The sequence below is a fragment of the Copadichromis virginalis genome, linkage group LG23, assembly GCF_057382275.1.
Source record: "Copadichromis virginalis isolate Kocher_CV1m ecotype Utaka linkage group LG23, C_Virginalis_male_GT1.1, whole genome shotgun sequence".
Lineage (NCBI taxonomy): Eukaryota > Metazoa > Chordata > Actinopteri > Cichliformes > Cichlidae > Copadichromis > Copadichromis virginalis.
In genome coordinates, this window is record NC_140639.1 from 4,789,056 (window position 1) to 4,802,646 (window position 13,591).

The 13,591-nt window shown below is 41.7% G+C and overlaps 1 protein-coding gene across 2 annotated transcripts in view; it reads right to left on the reverse strand.

Annotated features, from left to right (window-relative positions):
- agbl4 (AGBL carboxypeptidase 4) overlaps nucleotides 1–13,591 on the reverse strand; it is a 356,132-nt gene that overhangs the window by 147,664 nt on the left and 194,877 nt on the right. For both annotated transcript variants that reach the window (XM_085447239.1, XM_085447240.1), the window contains one exon: nucleotides 2,089–2,305. In XM_085447239.1, the coding sequence (XP_085303365.1) occupies nucleotides 2,089–2,305 (217 nt within the window). The remainder of the gene's footprint in view (nucleotides 1–2,088; nucleotides 2,306–13,591) is intronic.

Genomic DNA, 13,591 nt, shown 5'->3' on the forward strand with positions numbered 1-13,591 from the left:
CTCCAAGGTCTCCAGGTTCTGTGGCAGCACAACAACCCATCCACCACCGTGTGACACTTGGTGTGAGGTGTTTTGTGTTTGGTTTTCATCCAACACAGCCAGGTATTTCCACTTTTGTTTACTTGCCTGTCCAAAATTTGTGGTGTTTCTTTTAGAGAGAAAAGGTTTTCTCCGGGCTGCTACTTACCCTCTAAATTCATACGGAAACAGTAAGTTTTTCAAAGGACTGCATAGAAAAAATGTTCTTATTTACATGACTACATGTTTACCTTCCATGTCACTTGATGTTTGCATCACTTTAGGCACCTAAAGTACTTCTTAATAGTGGAAAGACTCCAGTTTGGGGGAAAAAAATTTTTTTCCAAACAATGAAAAACGTCCTTATATTTAGACATGGCAGCAATGGTAAAATGGTAAATGGCCTGTATTTGTATAGCGCTTTTCTAGTCCCTAAGGACCCCAAAGCGCTTTACACAACCTGTCATCCACCCATTCACACACACATTCACACACTGGTGATGGCAAGCTACAATGTAGCCACAGCCACCCTGGGGCGCACTGACAGAGGCGAGGCTGCCGAACACTGGCGCCACCGGGCCCTCTGACCACCACCAGTAGGCAACGGGTGAAGTGTCTTGCCCAAGGACACAACGACCGAGACTGTCCAAGCCGGGGCTCGAACCGGCAACCTTCCGATTACAAGGCGAACTCCCAACTCTTGAGCCACGATCGCCCAATGGGCTATAAACATGGGTCTCCATTTAGAGCTGCAATCACAAGGTGTTGTGTGATGATTCGAGCGTACCGCCTTGTGATAACCTGACCCAGAGCCGCTGCAAATCGACCAAAGAGATACTGACTACGCAGAGTGAAGCATCTACGTAACAATGCAAGAAAACACAGACATACGAGGAGGGTTATGTGACATGGGAAAGAAATGCAAAGATCACAGCAGCAAACTGCAGGGACTCCGTGTTAACACAATGTTAACTGTGCGTCTATTTAATTGTGTTTTATTTAGAAAAAGTTTTGTGTTGTGTAAACAGCACTAGTATAAATATAGGATAAGTAGAACAGCTGCTTTGCTAACTTGTATTATGTAATGACAGGCTAATTAGCTAAATGTTGACGTTGATGCTAGTCAGCCATATGCAGTTATAAATGCTTGATTAAACCGTGCCAGTCTGTTAAAAGAAACCCACTAGATTTATGTCATCTATTTTAGAATCATCACGACTCAATCATTAATCATATCCTGAAACGACGGCCCAAAAGTGTCTCACTATTTCCCACTATTGCTGACAGTCGTACATCAAAGCAGCAAGTTTCTCTTTGACATCAGTGTAAGCTTTTACACCGAATAACCTCACCAAGTCAACGCTGGAATTACACAGAAGGATCTTACCACAAATGTTACCATAATCAGAATATGAAACACCCAGTTTCACACTGTTATTATCATTGTAGGTCAAGAGATCTTTAGTTTATAGAGATATTACTGCTGCTTTTTTTTTCTTTTTTTTTACCATACTATCAGCTGTTTCATGCCATGGTTTCTAATTTTCAAAGTCCTTTCTGCATTTCATGGTCAGGTGCTCCTTATAAATACCTGTACTTTCATAGTAACCCCTTGCAGCAAGCTTTCCCTGACAAATGTTGGAGGACAGAAGAAAAAGTCGTAATCTCTCAAGCATTTCTAATGAGTTTTTCTCCTACAATTATTTGATAAGAGCAGACAAGACTTGAGGCAGCATCTATGATACACTAGCTGCTACTGCTGAGGTGAGAGCTCTGCTGATTACACACACAGCCATTTACACACACACACCCAGAGGCTTACAGTCTGTCATCTCAGAGTGCAACAATCCTAATAATAACACAAGAGGCTGAAGTTATGACCGGCAGGCACACCCGAGTTACCAATCTGGACCTCTTTAATCTGAACACACATAAAAAAGATGCCTTATAACCCTTCCATCTCTAATTTTCACCACTACTCGACTTCTCTGCTCAAGCCATAACCACAAGCACCCCTCACACACTTTGTCCTCCAGCTGCTCACGGCACTTTCCAGCTCCTAACTCTTACCACACTGAGTCCCAGTTGTTCCCTCTGCAGGTAAGGCAGGTTCCTGCGCTCCAAGCTGGCCAGGTAATGCTGCAGTCTCGAGTAGGTGTAGGGGTAGCAGTAGGCAAACTGATACACGTCGTCCTCTCGGTCAAAGCAAAAAGCAAAAGACATGACATAGTTGCGTCGGTGGTCAGGGCAGCGGTAGTAGTACACGTTTTTGGCAGGAAGCCTTTGCCTGCAACGACAAAAGATAAACCCAATACAGAGAAATCAGAAAGGTCATTTACAGTGTTGATTTCCTATTTTTTGAATGTTTGTCACACTTAAATGTTTCAGATCAGATAGATAACACATGTAAACAAAAACTGCCGTTTCTAAAAGAAGGTGTGTTTTATTAATAAGTGGAAAAAAACCCAAACCTACATGAGAAAGGGTATTGCCTCCCTAAACCGAATCACTGAGGGTCTACCCTTAACAGCAACAGCTGCGATCAAGCATTTGCGATAACTGGCAATCAGTCTTTTATCAATCAATCAATCAATCAATCTTTATTTATAAAGCACTTTTCATACAGAGAAAATGTAGCACAAAGTGCTTTACATAGTTAAAAGCAGCCCACCCCACCCTCCAACTCACTCCCCACACTCTCAATACACATATATCCCCCCACCCACACACACATACACACACGCGCACACTTAAAGAGTAAAAATTGGGCTGGGCTCGCATGAGCCAAGTGAGGAAACACTATAACAGGGAGCCATCTGCACCGGGAGCCGGTCACAGACCGCAGCCTCCAGGCTGGGCACACAGCAGGAGGGAGGCAAAGGAGCCCCCCAGCCAGGCTGAGAGGACCCCAGAGACCCAGCAGCCACGGTCAATCACAGCCCCGGTGCAGAGAGCGCCCTCCGAGGAAACACTGGAGATATGACGCAATACAATATATATAGGGTAAAATGATAAAATAAATAAGAACAGGATACAATATAAATATAAATAGAATAAGAAGATTAAAAAACGAATAAGAATAAAATCAAACAAATATTAGGTAAATCCTAAATTAATAATAGAATAACAGGATAGAATAAATAAGCATAAAATAAATAAACGCTAAGTAAAAGCTAAATTAAAAAGGTGGGTCTTGAGCCTGTTCTTAAAAACATGTACGTTCTCTGCGGCCCTGAGCTCCTCCGGCAGGCTGTTCCACAGACGAGGACCATACCACTGAAACGCTGCCTCTCCGTGAGTATGTGTCCTGACTTTAGGGACAATCAAAAGGCCAGTACCAGAGGACCTCAGGGTCCGCGAGGGTTCGTATGGTAAAAGCAGATCTGAGAGATAAGAAGGCCCAAGACCATTAAGACATTTAAAAACCAATAAAAGAACTTTAAAATCGATCCTGAAACACACGGGGAGCCAGTGCAGCGATTCTAAAACCGGTGTAATGTGGGCCCGCCCTCTGGTCTTCGTCAGCACACGAGCTGCCGAGTTTTGCAAGAGTTGTAAAGTTGAAATATTCTTCTTAGGAAGACCAGAGAGCAGGGCATTACAGTAATCAATGCGACTGGTAATAAAAGCATGCATCAGCATCTCCGTGTTGGCCCGAGAGAGAATAGGGCGGACTCTGGCTATATTTTTTAGATGATAAAATCCAATTTTAGTTACATGTTTAATATGTGGGATAAAACCAAGCTCAGAGTCAAAAATAACACCCAGGTTTTTCACTTGTAGCGAAGGACATAGTGAAAATGCCTCTAATTTAGACAAGAGTTTCTCTCTCTGAGCCTCAGGACCGACAATTAAAACTTCAGTTTTGTCCTGGTTAAGTTGTAAAAAGTTTTCTGCCATCCAAGATCTTATATCCAAGATACAGTTAAAGAGGGCATCCATTTGTCTGGTGTCATCAGGAGACACGGAGATGTACAGCTGCGTGTCATCAGCGTAACTGTGGAAGTTCACTCCATGCCTCCTGATGACACCGCCGAGAGGGAGCATATACAAATTAAAAAGTACAGGGCCTAGAACCGACCCTTGAGGCACACCACATGTCATTTTATGGATCTTAGAGGAGCATGTATCCATACTCACCATAAAAGTTCTGTCAGAGAGATAGGAAGTGAACCAGCTGTGTACAGCACCAGAGAGGCCCACCATGTGTTTCAGTCTGTTTAAAAGAATAGCGTGGTCTACTGTATCAAAGGCTGCGCTTAGATCCAGTAGCACCAGGACTGAGAGCTTTTGGGAGTCCCAGTTACATCTAAGATCATTTAAAACCTTTAGGAGAGCAGTCTCTGTGCTGTGGTTCACCCTAAATCCAGACTGGAATATCTCCAGGATCTGTCTATCATTGAGAAAATCAGTAATCTGAGTAAAAACAAGTTTTTCTAAGACTTTACTTAAAAATGGTAAGTTGGATACAGGTCTGTAGTTATTAAAATCATTACAATCCAAATTGCTCTTCTTCAGAAGGGGCCTCACCACCGCCGTTTTAAAGGCAGCAGGGAAGACACCCAACTGAAGAGAGCAATTCATCATGCATAAAAGCTCAGCCTCAAAAAATCCATAAAGTGTTTTAAAGAGTGAAGAAGGAATTGGATCTAAAAGACATGTGGTGGGTCTCACTGTGGAGAAAACCTTCTGAAAGTTCTCAGCATTAACCAGGACAAAGCTGTCCAGTGTCTCCTCAGGTACAATCGAGCCCTCAGATGTATTTAAAATCATATCACGATTAGATAAAATATCAGATCTGATGGCGCTGATCTTTCCCCTGAAGTGGTCTGCAAACTGCTCACAGAGCGAGTCTGTGGGGGTTCTTTGGGAGCTGTTAAAATCAGGGTTAAATAAATGATCTATGGTGGAAAAGAGGACCTTGGGATTATTTTTGTTAATACTGATTATTTTGGCGAAGTATGAATTTCTTGACTTCCTTAATGTATTATTGTACACTTTAAGTTGCTCGCAAAATATTTGATGGTTGATAGTATTTTTATTTTTCCTCCATCTCCTTTCTGCTGCCCTGCAATTTCTTTTGAGTTTTTTGACTTCTTCGTTTCTCCAGGGTGATGCATGTTTTACGTTAATCTTTTTGGTGGTGAGTGGAGCAACGGAGTCAAGGCTTTTCTTCAGTTTGCTGTTGAAATAACTAAAAATCAAATCGCAGGATGCAGGTAAAATCACAGGGGGGCATTCGTCTAAAACCCTGGTAAAATTTGCAGCCACTTCAGAGGTTAGATAGCGCCTCCTCACAGTTCGCACCGAGGTCTCCCGCTGAATAAAACCGGTGATGTTAAAAAACACACAGTAGTGGTCAGAGACAGCCAAGTCAACAACAGAGGACACGCTGGTGGACAGCCCATGGGTGATGACCAGGTCCAGAGTGTGTCCTCTGTTGTGAGTCGGCTGCGTGACGTGCTGGGTAAAATCCAAACAGTGAAGAATGTTTAAGAATTCTTTTGTTGCAGGGTCAGAAGGATTATCTATGTGCAGGTTAAAATCACCGGTTAAAATTATCATGTTATATTTTGAATGTATGTTTGTTAAAAATTCTGAGAATTCCTTGATAAAAGCAGCGCTGTCTTTAGGTGGTCTATAAACTGTGACAGATAAAACTGGAGGGCTGCTGAAAACAATAGCATGGAATTCAAAAGTGGTAAAATGATCAAATAAAATTTGTTTGGTGGTGAGTGTGTTGTTGGCTAAAGATGCAGTCCCACCACCTCTCTTACCACTTCTAATAGAAAAAGAGAAATTAAAATTTGGTGGGGAGGCCTCAGTGAGAACAACTGGTGCATCCGAACCCAGCCATGTTTCAGTTAAAAATAAACAGTCAAGTTTATTATCTAAAATTAAATCATTAATAATAAAAGACTTGTTCGACAGAGAGCGTACATTTAAAAGTGCCATACTGATTAAGACTGGTGGATTATTGACAATAGAGTTGGATGGATGTTGATATTTTTGAAGAGGCCGGAGGTTATTAATATTTTTGGAGTTACTGGATTTATGATAATTCTGTTGCTCTCTGTTTGTGATTATGACGGGTATTGTGTTGACTGTGGGAGAGAAAGGCATTGTGGAGGAATTTTGTCCCACTCATCTTTGCAGAATTGTTGTAATTCAGCCACATCAGAGGGTTTTCGAGCATTTACAGCATTTTTAAGGTCATGCCACAGCATGTCAATCAGATTTAGGTCAGGACTTTGACTAGGCCACACGTTCTTAAGCCATTCAGAGGTGGACTTGCAGGTGTGTTTTAGATCATTGACCTGCTACAGAACCCAAGTGCGCCTCAGCTTGAGATCACGAAGCGATGGGCGAACATCTCCTTCGGAATGTTTTGGTAGACGGGAGAATTCATGGTTCCATTTACCACAGCAAGTCTTCCATGTCCCAAGGCAGCACAACAGTCCCAGACCATCAAACTACCACCACCATATTTTACAGTGCAGTTCTTTAATGTTGTTCTGGGCTCTTTTGTGAACTCTTGGGGGAGTCGTCGACGTGTTCCTGGAGTAATTTTGGTCGGCCCGCCACTCCTGGGAAGGTTCACCACTGCTCCAAGTTTTCTCCGCAGGTGGAAAATGGCTTTTATTTCTTGATTTAACAGGTCTGCCAGTAATCCAGTGCCAGTGTGTTCAGAGAAACTTTTTTTTAAAGGTGGTTAATCATAGTTAATTCATGACTTAACACAGGACGAAGTAGATCTGGATAACTTTTCTTTATTAATTAATGAAATCATAATTTAAAAAAATGAATTTTGTATTTAGTCAGGTTATCTTTGACTAATATTAAAACTTGTTGGACAATTTCAACCGCAAGCAAAAATATGAGGAGCACTGAGACCAAAGCACTTTTCCAAGAAAACAGAGACATGTATAGTAATGGATACAGAGCACTTAGAAATCATAATGCAGAAATTGCATCAATGTGCCATCGTGTCTTCTTCCAGAGAAATAGAGTTCAGCTGGTAAGGAGGAACACAACTGAAGGAATGAGGAGGATATCAGCTGGTAATTATCTGCTTGGAAATGCATTACTTTTCTGTTTTGTTTATGGCAAACTCTAGAATTTTATAATATACAGTAATGTGCAAAAGTCATATCTTTATATTTTTCTAGGAAAATAAGAAATAGGTGCAGCAATTTATTGAAACATACATGCGTGCATATAGGACAGAAACAGAGTCTAACGAGAACTGTAAACAACAGGAGGCCAATCCATGTATGAGACCGTTCAGTGTGTTTTTCTATCCAGGTATGCTTTAACTGCACTGCCAGTGTCTTTGGAGTAGTTGTGCTGAAAAATGAAGCCGTTGCCAATCAGACTCTTTCCAGATGTCATTGCACGGTGGATCAAAATCTGACGGTACTTTTCTTGATTTCTTTTTCTATTTGCTGGGTTTCTTTCCTATTTCTGTGACTTTCAGACCCTTTTTATCTCCTGTGGATGTTTTTTTAGGCCTGCCACGTTGTCTTTTGTTCCCCACGTGTCAATTTTCCTCAAATATTTAAGAACACACAGCAGATATGAAGACACGGGAGTGGCAAGACTTTTGCATGATACTGTATAATTGAAGCTACAAAATTAAGAGCCAACAGTGAAAAAATACAAAGAGAACTGGTTGTGGTAATTAGTTAACACAGCGATTTAATGCAAAATTACATACATAACAAAATGTAACAAAACTCATAGACTTGGTATTCAATAAAAAGCCACCAGCAATATAATGCAAATAAATACAAAGACTGATGAATTATAAACTAACTGGATACATTCGACTATGTCTCTCTTTCAGACTTGCTTTAAATCTGCATTCCTGACGTAGCATTTTAAAAGAGGCAAATATAAGCAGATTCTGCATCAACCAGTGCAGGCAAACAAAAAAATGATTTGTGGTAAAATCAGCAGATAAAGATATTTCACTCAAAACAATAATCAGCCTGAGTGACACTTTTATAGCATGAGTATAAAATGAAGGGTAATCATCACCGACGCTCCTGCTAAATTAAGAAAAAATGACATATGCCAAAAACAAGACAGCTTAATTTTGATGTCGGGTCAGTTGAGAATTTCTACAGATGATGTCTGTGACTTTCAAATGTGGCCAACTCATGTTCCAACTCTGTAATTAAAATGACATTCTGTGACCACAAAGGACTAAGACCTTATTGTAATATATCTTTTTTTTTTTTCAATGGTTTTCGGGTTTTTATATTTTATGTCTGTAGTTATGATTTGAGCTTGTGAGAAGCTAGAAGAGTAAAATGGCATTAGAAACATGTAAGCATCTCGTTTGGGCGTCGCGTGTGATACTAAGTGCTGTTGTTTGTGTGTTGTGCTTGTGCACTGTGTATGTTGGGCTTAGAGCTAAATAAAGCTGACTGATCCTGGCACCTTAAGGATGATCGATGGGGTCCGGGACAGCACTGCTGCAGTCCACAAAACTTCTCTGCCTACTCAACATGTTTTCCTTTACTGCTCTTCATCTGTCTGTCTTTGTCTTCCTCTCTTTCTTTTGTTTAGTATTCACTATTAAGACTTGGTGAGGAGAATTTAGCATGCAAGTTTCCCTCTTCTTCTCTTCTCTTTCATTTTTTCCATCTTTGTACCAGTCTCACATGTCTTGTCCTGTCACTCACTGACTCTGCCTTGACAGTTTCTGTAAAGACGACCAAGCATGGGGAACAACGGTGCTGCCGTAGGAGCTTTGGCAGAGGCTCTGAGAGTGGAGGATAAAAAGAAGAAAAATATGAGGGCGATGAGTGATTGGTGGGTTTGGGGTAGTGGGAGCAGGGAGAAAGGTGGAATAAGGAGATAAGGAGAAGATGAGAGAGCAGGGTGATGGCAGATCTGAGACTGATACGGCGATATACAGGAAGGGGTGGCGGCTAACAGCGGAGCGGCTGTGAGATGGCAGGGCTGGCTAGTGAGCTAGCGAGTCTGGCAACAGATCAGATGGAGATGCTATCAGGGCTGCGATAGGAACAGGACCTGATAATCAACAAACAGGACAGACTGCTCTGTGCTGACTCTAACAGAAAAGACTTTTCTTTCTGACTCAGGCCTGAAAAGTGAGGGCAGGAAGGACAAACAAGAAATGCATATGTTTGTGCAAACCCCTAATATACCCGGTTCGGCAAAGTTCCTACACAGAAAGCTACAGTGAACACACATACATGCAACCACTTGAAGATGTCCCTGCAGGTACCTACTGAAACAAAACCAGCTAAATCACTCAGCCTCTTTCAGGCAGAAGGGAGTGAAAGGCAAGGCTGATTATTCCTTTAGAGGAGGCGAAAGGAAAATGTCTCTGCATGCAGCGTCCTCAGCAGAATACAAATGCAGCTAGTGGCTAGCTACACCACACCCACTCTGCCTACTGGAGCAGGCTCACAGGGTCATGTTACAGCCTTTAAAGCTGGACAAAGGAAAATGGTAAATCTTGAAAAAACATGGAGAAAAATATACTATTTTACTCCACCACCACCCCCCGAAGGAACCTGATTCATGCGTGGTAACATGGGCTCGAAGTAATGGCTGGCAAGGACAAACTAGACACACTGACAGACACATGCACACTCGTACAACCCCCTAGTGCCCACACTAGTGCATTAAAGTAGTGCCAGCCCTCCAAGGTGCAGGTTAATTAAAATAAGATGACACCTCACCTCTCCACATATTTCCCCATTTGGCTCTGCCCATTCATGCAATCCCACTTCTTTCTGTTTCTCCTTCGCTCTCTCTCTACTGGGCAGCGCGTGACCTTGCCGGAGACTGGAAAAGTCCTGGCTATTGATTTTAATTACTGCTGCTTGTCCCATCACAGCATTATAGTTATAGGCCAGAGAAAATAGCTATGTGACTTGTTATGGAAAAAGACTGCCTGGAAAGCCTGGATTACTGGCTAAGGACGGAGCTACACCTCCTTTAGATACCACAGTCACACACAAATGTGAAAATGCACAAAATCTTGGGCACATGCACACCGCTGCTCACAGCAGTCCCTTTGGTTTTTTTATCTGAAAGGTGACTGCTCCTGCTCGGCAGCTGGCAATTTGTTTTATCTAAATGGTACCTCCATGTGCCTCTCCCCTGCCCATCTCTTGACGTGGTACAGTTCCCAAACAGAATTATCACTGCACGGAATGAGGGGGGGAAAAAATTGAGAAGCTCCCTGCGCACGATAAGGCTCTCACACATAGTTTTACAATTCAGTGATTACAGAGACACAGAAACTCAAACACAAACAAGAATATGCAAAGAGTCACACGGCGAGAAAAACACCACAAACTCGAACTGCGCGCGAGCTACATCAAGGTCATTCCTTTCGGAGCGAGCTGTGGGACAAGTTAACTTCCAGGGTGTCTCATCACAGCCTCACGGAATAAAGACGGACGCGCAGCAAAGGGGAATAGAGAGACTGAAGCATTAGACAAAGGCAGAAAGTGGATGACAAACAGAGAAAGAGACAAAGTCAGAGAGAAAGGGACAAAAAAGAAAGAGGCAGGAGGAGAATACAAAGGGAGAGGATTTATAGAGCTAGCAGGCAGCCTTTAGCGAGGTGTCACTTTGCTTGCCAGGGCTTTTCTACTTCTGAACCATTGGTAGCTACAAACTCCTGCTCTGATTTTGATGGCGCCGGCGTCTCTCTGAAGTTTTGAGATGAAGGCTTATAAATTGGTAGCTTTCATACGGGCGACATCTTGTCTATATTTTCAAATCAATCAAGCGTAGAGGACACGCCAATCACTGCTGCTCTGAGCATTCTCACAAAGGCAAAAAAACATACAGGACAAAACACACAAGGCCCGGGCACACAAGCACACACTCTCATCCACTCCCTTTTATTTTCTCCATCACTGTTGTCACTTTCAGCTTGTCAAACGTTTATCCTGTCAACTGTTAGGAAGGTTAAATGTCTTCCAATATGCCCGTGCAGCTGTCAAGCTCCACGGATCCCCACCAGCTTATTTAAAGCAAATAGTTAGTCCGTTTGGCAAATATCTCACACCGAATGATATATTTCTTTATTCCCTCTGTGTTACTGCGCCAATAATTGAAGAGGCAATATTTCTTGGCACTCTAAAATGATGCCAGATGTTAGATAGGCTCGTTGTTTTTAAAGCAAGGCTCCGTGTTTTCGTTTTGCATACCGAGTCAAGCAGAAAACAGCCTCCGAATCGTCTCAGGAGTGTCGCCCATGTAGGTGTGCGTTTTCATGTGTGAGGAAGTGAGTGTGCACGTGTTTGCAAACATGATGGCATATATATATTCCTTGAGCATCCATCTATCTTTTTTGGATGCAAATCAAGTTGCAACAAAGCTTTCTGGAGACACTGTTACTAGGCAACCTGGGCTTGCTTTGTAATTTGGTCGGCCTGCTGGATATTGTATGTGGCGGTACTGTATATTTATTTGACTGCAGCTTCGCGAGAATGTGTTTTTAGATTGGGACTAACTTCGACAGCCAGTGAGGAGTGAAAATCAGATGTAGAGAAGGGAGTCATCGATTGTGATTTGGTGTCTTAAGTGCGGCAGCGCTGAGGAGAGACCTGGTGTAACATTTGCTTCCACTGATTTCAGAGGTTAATTTTCTGCTGCAGTGTCTTTGTGTGTGTGTGGGCATAAAATAGAGAAGATGCACATTACAGTCTGCGCTGATGAGGTGAAATAACTCGGGATTAGTGCTACTGGTAGAGTACTCTGGCTAGCAGCAATAAGGTTTTGCAGGAAGCAATAACACTCGTGAATTATAGACTTTCCAGTAACGAGAGAGCTGAGCCGTGCTCACCTGTGGAGACAACGGGCTGTTAGCAGCTATCTCAGGTCAGAAACAGTCCCCTGATGAGAATGCAATATAAAAAAATACGACACTTTCACCCGATGGCTGCATCCAAACACCTCAGAGGTGAACATCAGATGGCTTTTTTACACGCTTCTTGTTAGGGGCACTGTAAAAATCTCTCTAGTCACCAATATTAGCACCGATATTTACGTATTACCACTGTATTTAATTGGATGACCCGTCACAGGATTGGCAGCTTTTTAAACCTAGCTGAATTTTAAGGTGAGTTAGCCGAATCCCGAGTTCAGATTATGCAGCAGACATTAAATGTGAAGTTATTTCCATGAAACACTGAAAGCAGTCATAAATCTCGAAGCCTCATCTAAATAAAACACCTTTGCCGTTTATAGGAATCCTGTTTATTCTGCTGATATGCTAAATGCACAGGGAGGGGTCGTGTCTAAGTATGTTTTTATCTGTGCATGTCTGTTTGAGTGTCTCTCACTTTGAGTGTGTTAAAATTCATTTCATCCAGCAATTCATCTTTTTTTCACATCACGATCTTCCCCATGCTGTCTTCCAAACCTCAGTCGACTTTACTTTCCAGATGAAACAAAAAAAGAAGACTTCAACTGTGAGACTGTGATTTTATTCTTAAATACTTGATCTTTTTTCTTTTAAATGATCAATTCTATTTTATTCTTAAATACTTGATCTTTTTTCTTTTAAATGATCAATTCTTTACCTTGAGCCTTTACCTCAAACTTATAGTCTGTTCCACTCTAAATTTAAAAAAATGTGAGAGATGCACAGCACTCATGCATGGGATACTTATCACCTGTGAGTCGGCACAAAGAGATGAAAGTGTTGGAGGATTTGCAGTAGCTGCTGTAACTGATGTACCCTGAAATAGTGGCGATGAGGAAAATATGTGGTGTATAAATACATATTATTTTCATTTCATTTCATCCTTTTTTTTCCTTTATTTGAAATTTCATCATTCAGTCTCGAGTACTTTTTTTTATTCATTAGTGTGAGAAAGCTACGTTAGTACAGTCAAATCAAATCAAATCAATTTTTTTCAAGGTTTGATTAAACTAATATATAGTATGACTTAATATACTGTGCAACTTAACTAATGAGCACTGTAACAGTGCCTGGATGGACCAGCAGAGGGCCACACAGTTGAGTGAGAGATGAAATCTTCAGAAATAGGAAGAGCTGTCCATTTCTCAAGGTTAATACAAAGCAAAATTGCACCGCACACTACCCACTTTGCTGTGCTAAAACAGATCTAAGAGGAAAAGACAGCTGCTTTGAAGGTTGTGCAGGTTAGTTGAGGAAAAACTGAGGAAGAAATACTTAAAAGTAATTCAAGGAATACAGGAAATATAATATGTGCAGAGGTCTGTGCAAGTGTCTTGAGGCACCCCTCGTATTTTAAATTTTATTGCAATTTTCTCAGTTTTGTCTAAGGTTCATCTAAAAATGTCTAAGCTTTTCTTAGACATTGGCTGCTTTTTCACTCATTTTAAGTCTGTGTATCTGACTATTTACATTTTCTTTGGCTGATTATATTACTGGTCCACCAAGCTGAGTTCCAACGAGATGTAAGTGGACAAATCGACATATCTGATCACGGTGTGCAGTTTATTTTTTTAAAAACTAAAAAAGAAGACCTGGCAGGCCTAAAAAGCTGTCAACTTTGGATTAACAGCATCTGAAAGACATGTCGTG